This window comes from Caloenas nicobarica, chromosome 7 (assembly GCF_036013445.1).
Source record: "Caloenas nicobarica isolate bCalNic1 chromosome 7, bCalNic1.hap1, whole genome shotgun sequence".
Classification (NCBI taxonomy): Eukaryota; Metazoa; Chordata; class Aves; order Columbiformes; family Columbidae; genus Caloenas; species Caloenas nicobarica.
Window position 1 is genome coordinate 2,964,321 of NC_088251.1, and position 22,253 is coordinate 2,986,573.

Here is a 22,253-nt window from a genome sequence, read left to right on the forward strand (position 1 = left end):
GCAAAACCACCACCTATGCCTTTAATTTCACTCTACGTTTTAAAGGTTAATCACTTTTTCAAAATCAGATAGGTTCATTTTTCACGAACACTTTCAAATCAAGTACGCCGTTAAATCGCATTTCTTCAGCATCCGTATAATAGCACATATTATATATTACTACTGGAATTTGTTAACTGGATTGCCACTAAAAATATAACTGCTATACTGACGCAATTCTGTTCTAGCAGAAGGGAACGGACTGCGTGAAACCATTTTTAGTATTATTTCAGCATCCATAAAATACAACCGTGGCTTATTAAAGTAACCGGAGTGGTAGGCATTTGCTCTCCATTTATTTAGGTGAACGCAGCTTGTTCTGATGAACACTGGCAGGGCACACTCCATTCGCTGCATTGGGGATATTACTCATTTTACAACATTAAAAAAAGCTCAGTATTAGTGACGGAACAAAATCATGACCATCATTCAAACACCACTTCAGTTTTTGTGAAATTCACTTGCAATCCATAATTCCATGTGGTTTTGAAAGTGAAGAAAACATGCAATTCAATAAAACAAAGGATAATTTTTTACGTCACAAAAGTCCGGTGAAGAAAATGAGGCTTTCTCCCCAACATTTTAAAACTCATCCACCCTGAACCTGACAGATTTGAAGGCAAAGACAGACAACTGACATCTGGCTTCAACTCCTAAATAACTTCAGCCCCAGAACTCTCTCCCGTGACCCTCAATAACTCATGATTTACTTAGACTTAGCTTCGTATTTTACTGTTCTCCAGCAAGGCATCCTGGCTGGAAGGTGCCAAGAGATGGAGAATCCACCGCTCTCTTCGATCCATCGATTATTCCAGTGGTCGCTTCCCCCACCAGAGCCACATTCTCTCTCTACTTCACCCCTCCCGCCCCGCCGTGCTGCCATCGGCTCTTTTGACAAGCGCCACCTTCACCCTACAAGATCCTCCTTCACCATCCCCGAGGAGCACCTCTAAATCTTCTTTCCAGTCACCTCAAGATGGTTTTCACATCTCGCACAACAAATCACTTGCGTTCTCTACGTTCTGGTGATTTCTGCATCATTTCTGTTTTGGTTTCACCACATCCTTGTTCTGAAGTGTAGACAGGGGAGAAAAAGCGACATGGGAAACACTCCACTCATCGGTAAAGTCAAAGTCCTCCCCTGTCCACTGCTTCCTAGTTACGCATCTCAAGAGTATCTAAAATAGCATTTTTTTTCCCCATCACGGCAGGTGTTCACACTGACTTTGTTCACCATAGAGCACCACCTGCTTTTCAGAGCCACTGTTCTTGGGGACAAAGCCTCTCCCTACATTCTTGGCTCTTACATTTTTTTGCTATATCAAAATGGGATTTGATTTGTTCCACCATATCAAGGAACCAAAAATTGTCTATTTCATCAGCAATGATCATACAGTTGCACGAATCTGCCAACGGAAGTATCTTCCAAAAACTCTCCACATATGGATACAAAAAACGCCATCTGGATGTGCTCTCTGAAATTAAAGAGTTCGGCAACGAGCTTGTTTTTCTTGGCTTTGTAAATGAAAAACATACCAAGCTGCTGACCACAAGGAAGCAGGGACGACTCATGGTTCATTTTGGGCATACCATCTTGGCCGGTCACTTCAATTTACTGACGGAGGCCAATAACCTGACTCACATGAAACGCGACATTCCTCAAAAGTTACCAGGCGAGGAAAGAGATGGTTTAAAATTATAGAAACCTTTCAGTCGGAAGAGACCCTCAGGATCATCGAGTCCAACCATAACCTAAACCTGGCACTAACCCATGTCCCTAAGAACCTCGTCTAAACGCCTTTTAAACTCCTCCAGGGATGGTGACTCCACCACTGCCCTGGGCAGCCTGTTCCTTCAAAAAAGAGACTCAAGCAAACATGTTCAATTTTTTTTTTTTTTTTTTCAGGCAACACATTCTTCAGTAGGAAAGATTTTGTGACCTCTGGGCACTTGGAAAAGTAGCCCAAAGCGTCCAACTTGTGTGAGCAGCAATGAACTCCAACCTTCCAGACATCCCAGAATCCACGACCTGCATCGAGTTCTGACCTTCACTGCGACATCACACTCTGAACCTTCTACTCAGCAAATGGATCAAGTAAAAATCACCGTGGGACTTCCAGAGGAAAAAGTAACCAAAAATAATGAGTATTAAACTGGTGACAAGATTTTTTTTTTTCTTGCACGTTAAAAACTCATTTGCTATGGCAGGCTGGAAACTAATGCTAATTTCCAAGTATATAAATTCACTGCTTTCACTGAAACAACCTGTTTAAGTGGCCAGACTGTGCTTAATCTTAGTTAGTACAGACACCGGAGAAACTGAGGGATGGGGTTTTTTAAAAGTTCTGGAGACTAGAAGAAATTTTGCAGTTCCACAAATGAGAACTGAAATTCAATTGGCTGCCAACTTCTACAAAAAATACGGTCAAATCAGATTTTAGTTTATCACTTACACTCTATTTTATTTATTGCTTAGTTTTAATTCTTACAACCGGTCTAACTAATTTCAAAATACTTCTCTTTTGAAGATACGTGATAAAAATAGCTTATGATTTTTATATAGAAGCTCGCACATATAAGGAAGCAAAACCTCAAAAAAAAAAAAAAAAGATGTGCAAAGTCAAATGAGACTCCTGGAGAATCTTTCCAGTCTGTCCACCACTGTAGAAAAGGCACCACCTTTAATCAAACACTGTTAACTGGCAATTTAAAGTTTAATAGACAGAAACTTTGCCACAGATGTGAGATCCAGCCTTGAAGAACACTGAAGACCAAAAAAAACATTAGAAGGTCCTACCCAATACTCAACAGTCCTTATCCTCCTGAAACAGTAAATCCAGTGTCTTACGTTCCCATTACCTTAGCACACCCAGCAACCTTGTCTTCTATTTGAAGATTTTGTTCATTAAAGTAAAAAATACATTATGTTTAAGCCTCCCACTTCTGTCGCCTCTGTTCCTATATAACCACATTTTCAACCAACCGCTTAAGTTCTTTACAATCTTCTGACTTATCGCACAGAACTCCGACCCCTCAGAAACACTGGCTGTCACTGACTTATCACATGCTCAAAAACACCCTAAGTGTAAATCACCAAGCCTCAAACTCCGAAGAGTACACAAAGAATATTAACATATAAACTGAAACAATTTCTACAAACCGATTGTCTTTGATGTTGACCCCTGTGGGCCCAAAGTTGATGCATCCCAAATGCCATCGCAGTTCCACAGCAACTGGGACAGAGGTTTATAAACAACGTGAAAAGGGGATTATCAACCCACGTTTCTGTATTGCTGCCTAACAGAAAAGGAGTCTTGTCTCCAACTAGAAAGACTGCGTCTTCCATTTCTTGGAGATAATCCAAGCAGGATCCTCCAAGGAATGTTTCCAGAATGAAGCTAAGAGCCGATAAATCTTCACGGATATATAGCTCACCTCTACAGGAGCAGAAGCCAATTCCTCAGTATTTTTTTATATTTAAAGTGTATTATGCAACATCAGGTTTTGGATGAAGATGACACAGCTTAAGTATTTCTCCAAGGTGAAAACGTGCCAGCTTTAGTACACCAATACTGCTCTTTATTTAAGAAAAAAACTGCAACGTTCTGTAGTTTACTTCATTTGAAAAAGTTGTTACTTGGACTATTCCTCTGTAAGACCCTTTATTTTTAAAATTCCTTCCTCATACTCATCCTTTATGCTTAATTGTCTAATATAAGTTCCAGGTAAAACTATATTACCATTGACAAAAGTTAATACATAATTTCAACCTGATTCTTATCCAAGAGTAGTCGGGTTATGCTTGTTAATCATCACTTGCATTTTCCTCATCCTACTTTGCTGATGCCGCAAAAATGAATTGTTACTGGTTGATTACAAGAGGATCCTTTCTGCCACGACTAAATTTTAAGATAGAAGTAAGCACTCCTTGAACATACCCAGTCCTATTAATACTCATTACATAATTACACAGTGTGTGGACAGAGGGATTTCAAGCTGCATTCATGCTCACTATGGATATTTTAAATACAACTGCACTTAGTTAAAATATATACAGGAGAAGTTTTCAAATATAATTTGATCAATGCAAAAGAAGTAACCAACATTTTAAAATACCAACTACATCATGCTCGTCAAAACAATAATTAATTCACGTTCTAACCATAACTGAAGAATTTTCTTACAAGACTACACCTTCTGTGCAACTGGGAGAAGAAGTTTTGTACCCTTGTACACAAAGAGATTAAATCTCTATTCTGCATATTATTAATAATTTCTGTGGTAACACACAAAGTAACAACATAGAAACCTTTTGTCTTCCTTTCACTGTTACGGGATCCCAGCTTTATAAATTCTATAAGAATGATCTCTACTTAGGACCATTTCTTGCTCCAGCATCTGGTGATGCGTTATCACTTTCTTAGGACAAAAAATTATTATTGCAAATCAAAGCGATAAAAGTGGAAAACAAAAAAAACCAAACAAACAAAAAAAGAAGTTAGCGGATGACGCACTGAAGATAAAACTAAAATTGTGGTACGTTTGCCAACACAAGCACCACCATATGCCAAGTAAATGAGAGAGCAGTAACTAAGGACAAAGCGCCATCTCATAACAAGCAAAATATCACTTTGTGCAATTAAATGGAGAAATAAAATCAGAAAATAGAGAATTCAAAAACGGAAAGTGCTAATGGACTCAGATATACACAGCTAACAAATAAAACCTTTTTTTAAGAAAGAAATCAGTGTATCGAACCAAACTGAACCAAATTAACGTAGGACAGGACAGCTATTCAGACAGATGAGAAATCTGGTCCAGTCTGACCAGCTTCCTATATATGCAGACACCTAAAGAAGAATATAAGATAAAAGCAAACACACAGTGAGACTCCCAAAACCACACTAAGATATATCCCCATGTTACGTGTCAACGGGCCTCACAACTTTCATTATTTAGACCAATATTAATAATATAGTTGAAAAATTCAAATGTCAGGCCTTAAAAAAAAAAACCACAGTGCTATGCCACCAAAGTGGAACGTGATGAGTTGCAATTATTGTATCAGTCCTTCCTCTAGATTTTCAAAAAGTAATAATTTGGGGCTTTATTCTATTCTTCGATCATTTAAATACTGCCATTCTCTTGGTTCTCAGTTGTAGTCAAAAGAGTCAAGTAAATGCTCGTAGAGTCAAATGATTGCTGGTGTAGTAAAAAACGTGCAAGTCTTTCACTTCCACACTTTTCAGCTGGCTAATTACAAATAATTCATCATTTTGGGGGACACAGACATCTAAGATCTGGCAAATCACCTGACCACCAATATTTTTTAAATATTTTTTCTCCCCCTGTGTAAAGCACAGGAAAAATCACAAGTCAGTGTTTTACAGCTTACTGAACACAAAGACGGTTACAGAAGGTTTTGATTGCTTTGGGTCACCTGGGATTTAAATCCTATTACAGTCAGGTTCAAAAAAGATATGACAGAGGTATTTAAGTTTAGATCAAGAGACACTTACAATGAGCTCCGAATCACGTCCCATGGAAATGACTGTTCTGTTTACTGTCCTCAATAGCTTCTCCATGATTATCTGGACATGTCGTTGTGTTGGCCCCTAAGGAAAAAGAATAAATTAGTGGTAACTAGATACAACAGATACCAGCACAATTGAACTATTTATGCTTGCCTGTCTTGTGAAAGTTAAATAAAACATCACTCACTGCTGTTGATCAAAAGCAGAAAATTAGTCTCCCATTTTAACAAACACCATGCAAAGTCTATTTTATTAATACGTGTTACTGATAAATTAACATGTACCATTACAATAATTTAAATGAAAAGCAAGACCCTGGAAATATAGCAAAGCCTATGACATTTAGTTACCCAATACTTTTCTTTTCCTAAGTCATTTTTCCCCAAGTCATTTTTCCCCACATGGAAAGCCCACATGCATTACCAAATCTGGGGGCTTATTCTGCAACAGCTCAATTAAAGAAAAGCAAAGCCAAACTTTGGTTAAGGAACTGCAATGTCAGTGAATTGCTTCAAATTAATATTTCTGTATTAGAAGTCATCTGCCGCTATTTCTGAAAGAGTTGAAAATGAAATATTTAGTGCAACCAGCTTTTAGGAACAAGTTCAGAAACCGCATGCAGAACGATGGCTACAGAACTGAAGCCAAAAACACAAGACGGGGAGAAAGAAACAGATGAGCTTTGCTCCCATCTTTATAAATACGTCTCTTCATCATTTTTCACTAGTCTGAAGAAGACTTCAAAAGGGGTCTGTGAGATGGAAAGTGGAAAGAATACTAGAGCCAATATTGGCAAATGTTTTCCCAGATAATTATCTAAACAAAGCAGCATCTTTGTGTCGCTTCTTGACCAAACAAACATTTCCACGAACCATTTTATTTCTTGCCTCTGGATCTGTATAATAACCCACATCTTATTGTTGGATTATGCTTCATTACCAAAGACAGACTTGCATACATGAAAAATGCATTTGCTTATTTGAAGAATGATCCATTGTCAGTACAAATATAAACAGCTACTGCTCCTGTACAGACTCTTCTTCCCGCTGCTGACAGATCTGTCACTGGGTAACATTTACAGGGAACACCACATCTGCTTCAGTCCCACAGAACTACTTTAAAAAAGAAACAAAATCAGAACAAACCCAAAAATAAGTCAAATAAGCTGCTAGATACCAATGTAAGCAGCCGACCCCTGAGGTCCTTTCCAGCTAAATTAGTGTATGATCCTGCATAGCACTGGAAGTTCAGCTAGTAGCCTCATCAGCCCAAACTTCTTTAAGAGAGCATCAAATCATTACGGCTCTCTGCCAAAGCACTAATATTTCTATATTTGTGTGAAGTCAAGAAAAGACCAAAAAAAAAGGGACTATTACGCAAGCTACGCACCTGCGGACCAGCCCAGGGCACTGCACGGGTTCTCATGCACAACCTTCTCCTACGTTTATTACACATTCGGAATGGACAAGACACCTACAGTAGTTATAATATTTATGCAGAAGCAACCACATCCCAATCCATGTTACCTCTCCCCGAGGTGGAGAATTCTACCAGCTAACTTTAAATGGCACTTCAGAAAGTTTACAAGTTTGCTGTGTCAACAAAAGTATATGTTCATATATATACACATATGTGTGTGTGTGTGTATGTAACACACCTGCCCACTTCAGGCTGGCCCAGCAGGCCAGTATCAATACAACTCAAACACGCATTTCCCAAAATGCTCATGGGAAAAAAACCAAATAGAAAACATGAAACGCACCACAAAAAAACCCACCACGCACAAAACAAGTGTTTTTCATATTTCCACCTGGCAGAGGTGGAAGGGAAAGGTTGAGCTCCTAAAAATCTCTGTTTATTCAGTACCTAACCAACGTCTGGAAAAGCGTTATTGGACAACAGTGCTGCAAGGGATGTGCCTCAGAAACATTAATAAACATCCTGAGATGTCACACGACACGTCCTCATCGCTGGGTACCTAAAAAGAAGACTTAAGAGACTGACTAGAGGGGAAAAAAAATAAGAAAATAAAATGTAAGCCATCAGGAGTTACCTAATTAATTCTACTAAGATCCATTTAAGTGCTAATCATCACAGAACCGTAAGATACTAACCACATCTTTCTTGTAAAGCACTTCCAGGATGTTACTCAGCAACTGGCAACAAGCCTCCAAATCTTCTTGTCTTTCCAAGTGATACTTGAGCTGATCCGTCATTGTTGGCAGCAAGATTTCCCTGCAGTCTGCACACAAAACACGAGGTTACACACACAGCTTTAAACAACTTCATCGCTCTGCCCAAATAGCCAACTTGCTTCGGCGCTTACATACAACAGAACATTTAGGAAAAATAAGACAACTTCCAGATTTCCAGTCACTGGCTTTTCAACTCAAAACACAGAAACCTGAAAAAGCTGTAAGCAAGTAAAAATGAAGTGATTAGGCTAAGAACATTTGGACAAGCACTACAGGCCTCCCCAAGCAAAGTACTTGTGTGTCTCACTGATGTTAACTGCCTCTGCTTAAAAACATTGACTAACGGGACCCAACCAGGGCCATCCCACAGCATTACACAGAGAATTACACACAGGTGTAGCTTCCCACTTGCTCGACTGGTTGAGTGTTGGCGAAGTATATTAAACGTCCTTTATCTGCACTGGTTCCCAATGTGGCATAGCCAAAGTGTACAAATACGATTCACCGAGATGGAGGATGGTATTCAGATTAGCGTTCAGCTGCATGATACACGGTCTTTTATGGCTCAAAAAATGTTGCTGTAATACTTTATGCTGGTATTCAGATGTGGTTTCTACAAGGCAAGTGCAGGACTTGCAGAGAGATGGGGAAGATGAGGACAATGGACACAGCACAATAATTGAGCTCAACATTTTGGCTTGAGTCAAGAAGGTAAGGGCAATAAGGACAAAGATTGATACTCCTAAACCTACCAGCAGGTAACACTGGGGCACTGATCCGATTAATCTAGTGAATGTAAAACCTGCAAATTGTCTTGCACAGTGCAGGGACCTGGGTGCATTCCTCACCCAGGAACCTGTTCTTCCCAGCCTCTCCCATTCCCAGCCCTCAAATAAATCCATGCCCAAAGGAGGGGAACTGGTTATTCTTGTTCATCAGAACCTGACTTACTCAGGAAGAAATAATGATATTTAGATTACACAATGTATAAACCCATCAGCATAGTACTCAAACACATTTGGGGTAAGAGATAGAAGAGCAGGAAGGGACAGGGAGGAATTAAGAGCGTTTTGGTATTTTTCCACCTCCTCTAAATAATATTGTAGAACAGGAACAGAAGAAAAACATGAGATTTCTCCAGCTATTTTACCCTACTGGACACCAGTTCCCAAGTCTCTTTCCCTCTCGATCTGCCCAGGTATCTCAGACAGGTACGGAAGGAGGTGCGAGCTCTGCTGTGCCCTAAGGAAGGAACACTACATCTCGGAATTGCCAAGCTGGCAGGCAGATTTTTCTCAGAGGAGTCATATCCATAAGACAGCCAGAAAACTGCACAGCTACGAGTGTACATACAGGTGAACAGAGTATCTTCAAACACAATAGTTTTATTTTCCTGACAGATGGACATATGCTATCATAACACAGGTTGCTCCAAGAAGTTGCCCTTGCACTATAAAATCTACCTGGCAGATGATCTCTGAAAACACAACTGAAGGATTCACTTTATCAAACGCTACACTGGCTGTCAGCCCGTGAGATCTCTAATTAACACAGCACCTGGGAAAATTTGGATGAAGCTCTTGACAGCCACGCAAAAGATATAACACAGTTTTTTTTTTTTTAGTGATATTACCCAAATTGCTTGGACTTGATGGCACATGGAAGACTCACAAGAGGAGGCTTCATGGCAGTCCTTAATGACTATATCATTGCTTAGAGATTATTTTCACAAAAGCCGAAGCCCCTGAACATTGACAAATGCTGAATTAAGTCTTTACTTAAGAGGATTTTAAATAGCTCCGGAACAGTATCACAAGCCCAACATCAAGAGTGAGCGTAACAGCCCACAACAGACACTGCAGGACTGAAAAATGAAAACTGGAAGTTAATCTCAATTAACTGAGGCTCAGCTGACAGTCGGCTGGTTACAAGCATGGGATGGAAAAGGCAGCATCACCAGTGGTAAAATATCCACTGAAGGTACCAGAAAAACCTGACAAGGATGAATAAACCAATACTTGCTTATGGTGGTGTGTTTTGGCTTCAAGTAGAAAAATTGATACGGGCATTACAAACTCAGTGCCAAGTGAAAACTACTCTCACTTGACAAATCTCAGTGATTTAGGACCCAAGGGAACGGCAGAAGATGTGCCAGGAGAGGGTCAGCTGGACATGAGGAAAAGGTTCTTCACCCAGAGGTGCTGGACGCTGGAACAGGCTCCCCAGGGAGGTGTCCCGGCCCCAACCTGACAGTGTTCAAGGAGAGACTGGACAACGTCCTCAGACACACGGTGTGACCTGTGGGGTGTCCTGTGCAGGGACAGCAGTTGGACTTGATGAGCCTTGTGGGTCCCTTCCAGCTCAGGACATTCCATGATTCTGTGAAGGTATGGGCTCAAGAGGACTTGCTTTTGCCACTCAAGAAGAGAAGGAAAGGGGATGGATGAGACAAAGATGGACTTCACAGGGAAACAGTTTCTGCCCAAAGTCTGCCAGAAACTGTCAGCCAGTGCCCTAAGGTCATAGAATCACAGCATCATAGAATAGTTTGGGTTGGAAGGGACCTTCAAAACTCATCCAGTCCAACCCCTGCCATGAGCAGGGGTATCTTCACCCAGATCAGGTTGCCCAGGTCCCACCGCAACGACTCGAACTATTCTCTGCAGCTTCTCCAGGACTCCCAGGCCATCGGTGACCATAACCTTTGTCTCCTACAGAGCAGCCAAGAGTTACGGGAGGAAAACCCCCCCAAACTCACTCCTACGGCAAGATACACAGCACAGAGGCTGGAATTTTGCTCTCACAAACTGCGCAGTGGGGAAAAAAAAAAGTCACTGACATAAAGAATAATCAAGAAAAAACATACTATAATGCAGAACAGAGAGCACTCCATCTCAGCAAGATGCTAGAGAGGAACTGAAACAGCAGCATCCGCATTCTGCCCTGTAAGCTCATGCACGGAGGATGAGAAATAACAGTGGATAAGCACAGCCAACTTCTAACAGCTCAAGAGAAGTATTTTTCAGTCTCAAGTGACTCACGTAAATACACATTCACTTGAAACGTGCAAGTGGGATCTCTCCAAGAAAGTACTTTGAAGAGTTAGTTTCTTCAATGTACGGTTCTTCTATTTAATTGCTTCTTGGTCATTTAACCTCCAGCTGTATAGCCCCAAAAGGACAAAAATCGTGGGGCATTTGTTGAAATTTTTGCCTCAAGAAACTGACATTCAACTCTGCAATGTATCTGCAAGGGGAAATATACCCACCCGTGACTTTATCACATCCCCTCATATTCTTCTGCATTAGGTAGCAGAGAATTCGATTACACACGACTCAAATCTAGTAACAGAGAAACACCTTAATCATAAGTTTCCATCATTTGTTTACAACTGTATTATTCTAATTCTATGCAGATATTAGAAGTGAAAGGAGGTGGTGATCTCTGCGAAAAAAATCACTGAACACAATTCCCTGAATTTACCAGGATGCTCATTAAATGATCTAAAGCTGTTTATACATAAACAAAGTCTCCAAACTGTCCTAATATGGTAAACTATTATATATGTGCATTTAAAGTAATAGTTTGCTGTCACATATTTCAAATGCATAAGTCAAAGTACGTTTTAGTAATAAGAACCCAAACTCACAGAGCAAGGGAAAAGAAAATGTAACTTTAACAAAGGCTGTAGATGGGGGGTTAATTTTAATTTATTTCCAGGTGAATTTTTGTGAAATTTAGTAAAAGGTTCCCAGCACAACTGGTTCTCTGGACACAAGCTTTATAGAGAATTACCAGTGGCAAGAGAAGCTTTTCAGATAATGCTTTGTTTATCAACACACGCACACAAAAATACGCCCCTGAGGTCAGATACAAGGCTGCAGAAGGGAGGGCGGCGCAGAGCTGTGCGCACAGCCAGGCCACTGCTGCGCCCAGCACCACCGAATCGTAGAAACAGAGGATCATTTTGGTCGGCAAAGACCTTTAAGATCATCAAGTCCAACCGTTAACCCAACGCTGCCGAGTCCGTCACTGCCCCATGTCCCTGAGAACCTCATCTACTCGTGTTTTCAACCCCTCCAGGGATGGTGAGTCCAGCACTGCCCTGGGCAGCCTGTTCCAATGCCCCACAGCCCTTGGGGGAAGAAATTGTTCCCCAGATCCAACCTCAACCTCCCCTGGCGCAACTTGAGGCCGTTTCCTCTGCTCCTGGCGCTTGTTCCTGGGGAGCAGAGCCCGACCCCCCCGGCTCCCACCTCCTTTCAGCAGCGATATGTGCCTCAAATTTCCGCCCAGCTGCAGCACATTCAATTACAGACATTCTTAACAGCCAGTGACACGATAACCCCTGGTTAGGAGCCTCCTGATAAGATCCAAAAGCCATTAAGTAGCACTGTTCTGTCAACAAAACCAGGCTGAGTTCAGATTAATGACCGTGCTATTAAAACAGATTCATTTACATTTCTCAGGAGCTCAATAATACCGGGCTACACCATTCGCTGCAATCCAAATGGTGGAGTTTGAGAGTTAGGTTTAAAAAACAAGTCAGCCACACACGATCTCTCCTTCCACCTCTGAAAATGAAATTGGTTGCATAAGGGAAGTCAAAGATTAAAATAGTAAATACATGATGTGCCCCACAGCCTTCCTTCAGAGTGATTTTTATAGTCATAATGCCTTGTTTTATCTGAGTTACCTCATTGTCCTCCTATCCAAGACAGTGAAGTATAATACCTTACATTACTGACTTCTGCCCCAAAGACCTAAAAGCATCCAGGAGAAGGAAATTGGGAATAAAGCAGTAACACTGATGTAGGTATCTGAAAGAGCAAACATTGAAAGGGTCTCAGAGAGCCTACTACCATTTTACACAAGCCCCAACACCAGCAGCTCCATCTGCATTCCTCCTTTTTATTCTTGCCAACCCTGCAACTCAGAATAAAACCATTTGATGGGGCTGAACTGCAAGTGGACTTGCTGGCGCAGTACGTGGTGACCCGGCTGGCAGACTGTTTTTCAGACATTCATTCTCACCTCGTCACCATCTATAACCCCAGCAAGTAAATTTACAACCTGTGTTACGCCTTCTTGCTCAAGCGAGACTGTAACTGTACTGAAGGCTTCCTTATGGGAAAGCTCACGCTCTTTCTTTAAAGTTTCAGAGTCTCCAGGATCTCTGTTTTCTAGTCTTAATTCATATTGGACTTCTTTACGGTTTAAACTTGAATGTAACACGTGTCAGGTAGACCAAGTAAGTGTACAGGTAGATGTTATAAATCAAACTTGGAGAATAACACACCTAATTTTGAGAAATTAAGGAGTATAACAGACTGCAGCATAGACTGCGTTGGTTTTATACTTGTTTGGTAACTGGAAGAAAATTAAAGTTACTACATCCAGTAAAAGTGACATAGCTGTGGTCAGACATTGCCTGACCTGGTATAAGACCTGCCAGTTCAAAGCCAGCCCACCAAGAACATTTTTTAAATTGGAAGCTGAAAAGTTTGTGTTATCAGCACTCTGCATCACATAGTCCCGGTATTTTTTTTTTTCCTGACAGAAGAATCCTTTCAAAATTCCCTTTATCATTGGACCATTGCCTGTTTCCTCCCTCATTAACTTCCTCTGGCAGCACACAAACGCTTAGTTTAGGTTAGTTTAACCTGCAGCCGTCTACAAAAAGAATAAAACGTTTCACCTGAAATAAATCAATCTGTAGGACAAGTGCTTGAACTTACCTTTCCCTGGCCCACTTACGTAAAAGGAGAAAATAAGAAAGCGTGGATGAACGGCACACTAGAAGGTTTATATGTGGTTTTACTTCAGCTAGGGGACAGCTTAGATGGAGAGAACACCACTTGGGAAAAAGAGGCCATCAAAAACTTCCATTTTCTCCATAGAACGCCACTGAGCACAAAAGCTGAATTAATAGTTTTTGATAAAATACATCACAGTTAAAGTTACAACACATGCCAATAACACTGGATGCTCAGTGCCCTTTTAAATTAAAAATTACGAGGTTCTGCTTTCACTTCTTTACGATCTATAACCTGCAATAAGCATCATTTAGCATTTCCTCACTTATTTTAAGTCTTCTCGTCCTTCTAATGGGACAACCTTAATCGGTTCCAACCTCCACGGCGTTTGGCAGCAAGGACAAACCTCACGCTCACCGGGGTCTGGAGACAATTAATAACGCAACAATTTAAAGGTGCAAAGGTCCTGCTCACCGTGCTGCGTGAAGAGGTCGCTGTGAACTATTTCTATCAAGCAGTAAAGTTTCTGGATGGTGAGACGGCTCACGGGAACGTTGAGGATGAATTCAGTAAAGAGTTTGCTACAGACAAAGGGACAGGGGAAAAATATATTAAACTCTCTCCAAAACATGTAAAAAAACCCACATGATAGCAAAGAAAAAGATAAACAACTACATAATTTTGGACAAGGAATCTCTTTTTTTTTTTTCCAAACACGAAAGTTCGACACGAATTTCAGATTAATGTGAATTGTCCTGAATACGTCTGTTCAGATTTTTTTGTGTCTTTTGCCCTCTCCCTTTTATCTCAGTTTTACACTCTTTTCAAATGTTTCATTTAAGATTTTAGATTTCAAATTTCAGTTGTTTGTGCTATTGCCTCTTTACTCCAGTCATCACTTAACATTAATGAAATAACACATGACCACATAAGCCAAAAACTTTTCAAGAAGTGATAATTCACGTTTTAAGCTTTCACCAACAAATAAGACACCAACCCAGAAAAACGCACCTTTTAGGATGATAAAGTCCCATCACACTCATCAGCTGAGCTCCCACATAACACAGATTTTTTTTTTTTTTTTTTTTTACAAAAGACTTTTCAATAATTTTGAATCACTTCCTAAAATCTTGGATTTTTCTGATTTTCCTATTGAGCCTTTACTTCTACGTATTATTCAACCTCAATTTAAACACTCCAAGTGACAGGAAAAAAAAAAAAAAAAGTAGCGTTTGGGGTAAAACAGGCCAAATCCTGGTATTTTTCATTTGGTTTATTTTCCCAGTACCTTTGCTCTATCACATATCAAAATTATGATTTAGTCCAGAACCTCTGTAAAAGAACTACTCCCTGGGCCCATAGGAAGCATACGTGTACATGTAAAAATTTCATGGTACAGGCGAGCAGAAGCTAAATTCCACGTTCCTCAGGCCATTGGAATGTTAGATGAACATTATACTCATCTATCGTCATTCTACTTTATCTTCTCTATGTTTTGACCACCAGAATATAGAAATGAAAACAGACAATATATAGAAGAGTTTGTGCAATCAAATTCAATAAAAAGGGGTTTTTTTCCAGCTTAAACACCTTGTAATACCACTGTAAAAGAAAAACCTTTTTCTATAAGTTAAAATTTCCCCTGAAATACTAGTTTTGATTTGGTTTCCCTGTTGTTTTTTTGTTCTAAAATATCATCCCTTTCTATTTACTAACAACATTCCTGTGTTTATGAGCTCCTGAAATGTCAGTCCAGCAACCGAGTTCAGTGAGTAACACCAAAGTTCTTATTTACATCACATTTATACTTGAAACGGTGAAGCATCAAGTACAAAGCGTCAAGAGTTTTGATGTCAGTTGTCTGACTGATAATTCTTGTCATCTCATTACATGATTACACGCAATGAGACTGCAAAGTTTGTCAGGACATTTGTCAAACCTCGATGCCGCACACGTTACTTTAAAAACAGCCTTTTTGTGCAGGTGGACAAATTTCATTGCCTCCATATATATTTTTCTATACGCATGTATGTACGTACATGTAAAATAAAGATGTAGGCAAAGTTCACACTGCGCATTTCATTAACTACTCACCTGAGCTCTTTTGGATCAAATACTAATTTCACATCGTTGACAATAGCTGGCAAGTATTTAAGTGCTGCCCCCTAAAAAAAAAAAAAAAATTAAAAACGACAAATGAAGACTGAAATTCATGTGTGTTTCAAGCTGGTGGAAACAAAAATACACGATTGACATTTTTCCCTGCAGTAAATTCTTGGTAGCCACTAATGGAATTGTAGTTATTTTAACTCCCCTTGAACTTGCAGTTGTCACTCCATGCAACAGGGTATAATGAAAAAATTCAGAGGATACACACCGACATTTAATATTTTAACTATTCGTAGTCATTTTAACTAATTTTGTCTTTCAGTTTTTTAGTAGCAATTAATAGTTTGTTACTTATTTCTAGATCAAACATTCTCTTACTGGCACCAAAAGCAAAAATCCTGCAATTAAGAATTACTGCCCAGCAATTTAATGCAATCGTGCCAGAACACACTTGGGTCAGACAACATCAAACAAAACTCTGGTAACACCAAAGCTAAAGATCAATTAGTCTACACAAACAATAATTTCAATCAGATAAAGCTGGGTTTTTTTCCTTCATCTGCAAATAGATTTAAATGTCCTATTTCAAATATCAGATGAGAAGATGTTCTAATTAAGAAACCCTAAGACGAAAGCCTTTGGTTTTGATCTCAACCTTAATACACATGCCCTGTATTTACTGAGATTCCTCAAGTTCTTGCATCCACTGAGCACCAGGCTAGAAAAAAAACCCCACAATAATTCAAATATAAACTACAACAGCCTAGACTTATTTTGCTTTGCTTTGCATTTTATTGATAATATCCAAGTTGATTACAAAAGTATTTTTGCCTCAAAAAGGGGAACAATTCATTCCCCATACAAAGCTTTTCTGTCTCTGGGTTTAATGCTTAAAATTTGCAGTTTCCATCTACAAGGTCACCATGTGCTCCCCATCCTTTGGCTTTAGAAGGAAGACAAGCCCTTATATTTTTCTTTTTTAATCATTTTTTTTTTTTTAGTCTGAAGTCCATGACATGACAAGTGATTTTACTGTACAACTCCATGGTCAGAGGAATTCGAGAGACAGAAAAATCCTATTTAGTAGTAGTTGTTAATAGTAGGGAGAGCCACATGGAAAAAGACTTGAGGAGTATTGTCTCATAGGTACATACAAATCCACTTGTCTATTTTTAAAAATTTACACTTTTCTGCCACAACCCAAGTAATTTTAAATCAAACTCCACCATTTTTAAATGCACAAGGTCAATTGTTTAATGACAGTCACGAGGGACATCTCGGTGTTGAGCAAAAAAGTTTAGAATCCACTATCAATCAAATACTTGGTATTTCCAACTAAAAATACAAGTACCATTAATGATTAATACATACTATTTTAGAGCAAAGTTCAGGTATATTATACAGTATAATTATTTTAATTAAATCATTTGCATATCTTTAGATAAGACTGGCAGAGGTATCAGTGATACCAAATATGCCTTTTCTTGAATAATGGATGAAGCAGTTATTCATTTACATATTTCTCAATAAAAATGCAGATTGAAGTGATTTTGGTTAGATGCTTTACGAAAGCAAATATCCATGTCGAAAACCATACCCAAAAGCACAAATTCAGGCAATTTTTCTTCTCTAGATTCTAAAGCACTACTGGATTCTTTCGGAATTTTATAAGCTTTGCTATTCCAGCACGTAGACAAGTGAGCACCGAATGTCGCCCGTCCTGGAGGAAAACATGAGGCTGTAACAGCTGAACAAGTTTCTAGTTAAAATATTACATTTTTAAAAACTTAACTGCACGTTACACTCCTCTTCAAATCAGCACAAATATTCTTCTGCAAGGTGAATCCGGGAATTTCTTTTTCATGGAACATTCATTATCACAGAAATATTGCCAACAGACAGAACAAAATGTGTGAGGCTGTTCAATTCTAGCACATGTTCAATTCTGTTCTCAAATTCAGTCTGTCAACTAGAACTGAGTAAAACCCCCAAATTCCCCAACAATATTTGCTCAAATAAAAGAAAAGGAGAAAAAAAAAAAAGAGGCATATTTCCACAGCACTGATACCATTTGGTGTTTGTTATTCATTAAAGAAAAGCTGTGATTTTTTTCACCTGCTGAAGTATTCACAGGAACAGCAGAAAAATGGGGTAAAAACAATTGAATTCAAAAGTCACTAACAATCTCTGCTTCTACAAAATGAGCTTTTCAGGAGAGGAAGAAACCTGTCAAACACCTGGAAGTATCCGAGGTGGGAAGTTTGCCGACACTTGCCGACCACTTTTAGAAGAGCAAAATCCCAAACACATCAATAGGTCGGGGCAAATTTCAGCGTGTTCCCGTTTTTATTCGCTGTCCATTTAAACCGTCACGTTTGATCATCAGACATTTCCACGTGTGCTGAAAGGACTCCTGACGTGCTCGGAAATCAAGCCCATCACTGTAATTATGCAAATAGTCCCATTATGTACACGCTTGTGTGTTTTGATGGATGAGGACTCTAATGACCAGTTATAAACCGCAGCCATCGCTGTGTTTTTATTTGCTTATCACTCAAATGCATGTAGCAATAAATGTTTAGTAACGCGTACTAAAAAAGAGCTCGCATTTTATATCTTGAATTAAAATTTCACCCGGCGCTGGCACAGTCATCAAAATTAACGCTTTAATAGCTTTAATGAAGCACTATCAGGTAAAACTATTTACAGCATCAATTTAAAGCTTGTAGTCGCAAGAATTATCAGCGACTGAGGTTCTACTTTGTGGGCAAACCAATTGAAGTTGAATATCTTGAAATTTAAAGAAAATTGTGGAAGTGTATTTCCCAATTTCCAGTCTCAACTGCCTCGATTATATGACAGACAGCACGATCGGACAAGTAGGCTCCGCAGCCCCACGATTAAATCCGTATCTGTGTAATCCAGAGGTCTATTAAAATAACTTTTTCTTGCTATTAACTGTTGCAAAACAGCAGCTCTCACTGTCGATTTTACTCTGTTAGAAGCTGCAGCTGAAAGTAGATCTTTTGTTACCAGTAGCACAATTGTAACGCTGGTTATTCCCAGGACACTGGAATACATAAGTGAGGAATATTAAATTCAGCAGATACAAAAAAACCTGTTCTCATCTTGTCATATAACATCAGGAAAAACAAATGAACAAATAAGCAATCTGTTTTGGGTTTTTTCCATGGAAAGAAATTAAATTAGATTACTTTCTACTCTTGATCAGCACCGGACCAAGGTTCAAATTCCTCATCTCTGTAGGAAGTATAGAGCAAACCAAATCAAAATCTTAATTTCATCATTCTTATACAGCTTTGCCTAAAGCACTTGAAAATTTGACAACAGCATTAAATACAATAATGAAGAACCTTAATTCTCCCGATTTTTAATCAAACGGGTTCTGGCAATAATTACACATACAAAGCTGGACCAGCCTCACACACTTAGGCAATAATTACACATAAGTTTCAAGCTGGGCCGTAATAAAAATTTTACTGCCCAAAGGGGCTTCTCCCTCTGTGGAAAACAAGTGACAAATTATTACTACCCCTATCAAGCTACAAAATCATTCATTTTAAGTACTACAGAGCACACAAATAAACCAGCAAATGGGAAGAATAAGAGGAGAAAGCAGGAACAAGACAGAATAACATATGAATAATGGATAATTTTTTCCTGTTACTGTATTGAACTTCCTTGTACACTCACTGTTATATTGACTGCCAGGGTATTACTGGAATTTTCCTTTTTTTTCCCTGGGATGTGATTCAAGGATCAGCACGAGGTCAACAAGCACATGTCGGCCTGTGAACGAACTCAAAGCACCTTTTGATATCACATCTCGGCCCTTCTCCCTCCCAACCATACACACAGCTGTGCACTTACACAAATACGTGTTCGTTTCCCCCTTATGAATACCATATCCATGTATAAAATGTATTATACCGCAGCCAAAGTACATCCAGATGAAAAGAACCACCCTGACACTTATGCCATGAAGCGGCTGCCAATAGAACCCACTGAATCGCTAAGTCGATGGGTGTCGTGCTTCAAGGATACCCTTCAAAACTACAAAAAGATAATTAAGCACGCCAAGAAATAAAACTCACTAAGCGAAAATAATAAGGTCCAGAAAAGTCAAAGCTTTGCCTTAAATAGAATAAATGAAGCAATAATTGATGCTCACAGTTCTCTGCGCAGCCAATAGAGAGGATAAAATTCCAAGGTTTTATCATTCCACGGAATAATTGCAACTTATTCCTTAAATCATCACAACCACCTCTTTATCTAGAGCAGTCACCCTTTTCAACCTTTAAGATAAATTCATTGATGTGCTCATAATGACTTAACAGCTAATTGTATTTTCCTGAACATCTTCAGAGTTGACAGCTAAATAATGCAGCTTGGTTTGCTTTTTTTAATGTTACCACAACTTTTTTTTTGCCTGATGGTTCATTTCCAGACAGGTTTAATGAGCCGGGAATGGGTAAAGTAACAGGATCTCCCAAGAGGAAAAACTACCCTGTTCCTCAGATCTAAAAGTTCTAGGAGTTTCTATGACTAAAAATTTATCCTAGAGCCAGCAATTTAGAAAACACTGTCAGCAAAACAGTCACTTGGTGCTGAGAGGAACTTTTTGTGCAATTTTTTTGGAGAAAAAACAACTCAACGCCCGAAAAGCCTGTGAGAGCCCTCTAACACTTGCATATATAAATAGTGCAAAATAAGAGTGAGCTTTGGGGTTTTTTTTTTTGGAACAAAAAGAATCCCCGAAACTCCAACTGCTTAAATTACCAGAAGGAGCTGCCTTGCAGAAAAGTTCCTGAGTTTTCAATGTCTTTGTACCCCAGCATCCTTCCACCACTCGGCAGAACGCAAATCGTCTGCACGAACACTTGTTTGTCATATGAAAGGACACTAAAATAAGATAAGGTAGCCTTGCTAAGCAGCTTAAAGTCACTTCTGATACAATTTTGGATATCAGAATTGAACAATGAGAGTTCTTCCAATTTACTTTTGTTTATTACGCAGTTGAGAATATTGAGCAATCTCGCCATTAATGCAAAACAGAAATTACTACCGTGATAACAACAATGGTCACTGGTAAATGAAAACAAAGCAGTACAGACTACAGCAAAGTAATCGTGCAACAACAGAAAATTATTTTATCCCGTTTTGGGGTTTATAATGACAAGGAATGTCAAAAACCGTAACAAAAAAGCTTCTTCAGAGTAGTCGCTTAAGAAAACTGCTATACTAACTTCAGGTTGTCACTAGATTGAACAAATGACACTTCCAAAGTAGAACAAAAAGTATTCTGAACAGTAGACTACAGGTTTTGTCTAGGATTTAAGTTCATCTCCTTGTGCTACACAAAAGCAAAAATACTTAATTTTAAAATGCCATTTTCTAAACTCAGTCATTGCAAGCCGCACGCCTAGCCCCAAAATTAACCATAAAATCTCTCTGCCAAATATGGTATGTTCTTAGGAACTCTTTTGTTTGATGAAGCAATAAATTTGCTTTACCTGACTCAATTTGTACATTTTAATGTTAATTTTCATCTTTTGTGTCATTCAGCACAAAGCACCTACCTTCTACACAAGCATTATCCCGGATGCCGCTCTATTAAACTCATCAGCCCAGCCAAATTAAGCCCAGTCAGCAGCTGGATGAAACAATTTCCAGAAAAGCCTGAAGACTATTTTTTAATTGTCCCAGCAATTTCAAATCACAACTCAACCAGCGCCTCTGGCACGAAATTTGGTGTAAAATAGCACAAAACATGATCACAAGTTAAGCGGTGTTGTGCTCTTCCAGGAATTATTGTGTTTGCTGCCCACGTAACAACAGACTTTTCCATATTGGTTCTGAGAGATACAGAAACTTCAGTCCATGGTTGCATTTTGTTACTCGACTAATTTTAAATTATGTTTATAAAGGATTCACCCTGTTGGAGAAGCCCTGCAGACTGGTGCAGTCTTCTGGTTTCTTCCTAGGTAGCTCAGCAGCTTGTAATGTAGTTCTCTGTCTTGATTTAAATATACTTTTCTGTGGCGTTAGCAATAAACGCTTAATATTAAGAGTAGGAAAAAGCACAGTATGAATACTGAGAAATACGCACCGTGTTAAAAGAGACAAGGATTACTAAAAAAACCCCCACACATGATAATTCACATTAGCAAAACGTTACCATCTTCCACCCTGGCGCTCTGTGGTCACGTTACAGGATAATTTTATATACACATCTATTTATCAAGATAATTTAAAGCACAGACAACTAAATTTTTGCAGCCGCGCGGAACAGCAGTAAAGTCCCATATTAGAGCAAACATTAGAGCAAATGGCAAGAACCCTGCTGAGAATAGTTGAGCTCCGTCCTAAAAACGCAGCCCGGATCAGCCAGTCCTCATCAATTCCGTGCGGCTGGCTCTCCTGCCCTGGGTTCAAAGAGATGCAAGAATAAACTACTGGGAAACATTTGCATTTTTATCTGAACTCGAAACGTCACGCTAGGCTTCAGCTGAGCTCATGCTGTAACAGGAAAAGTAAATAATTATCATGCACCAATAGGCAGAAAATACAAATAAAACTAAGCAACTCACTTTACTTGT

General features: G+C 39.2%; 1 protein-coding gene across 2 annotated transcripts in view; it reads right to left on the reverse strand.

The window, feature by feature from the left end:
* Window positions 1–22,253, reverse strand: part of DOCK1 (dedicator of cytokinesis 1) — a 287,412-nt gene that overhangs the window by 195,847 nt on the left and 69,312 nt on the right. For both annotated transcript variants that reach the window (XM_065639491.1, XM_065639490.1), the window contains exons 24-27: window positions 15,619–15,689; window positions 13,999–14,105; window positions 7,688–7,815; window positions 5,559–5,654 (exon numbers count right to left, since the gene is read on the reverse strand). In XM_065639491.1, the coding sequence (XP_065495563.1) occupies window positions 5,559–5,654; window positions 7,688–7,815; window positions 13,999–14,105; window positions 15,619–15,689 (402 nt within the window). The remainder of the gene's footprint in view (window positions 1–5,558; window positions 5,655–7,687; window positions 7,816–13,998; window positions 14,106–15,618; window positions 15,690–22,253) is intronic.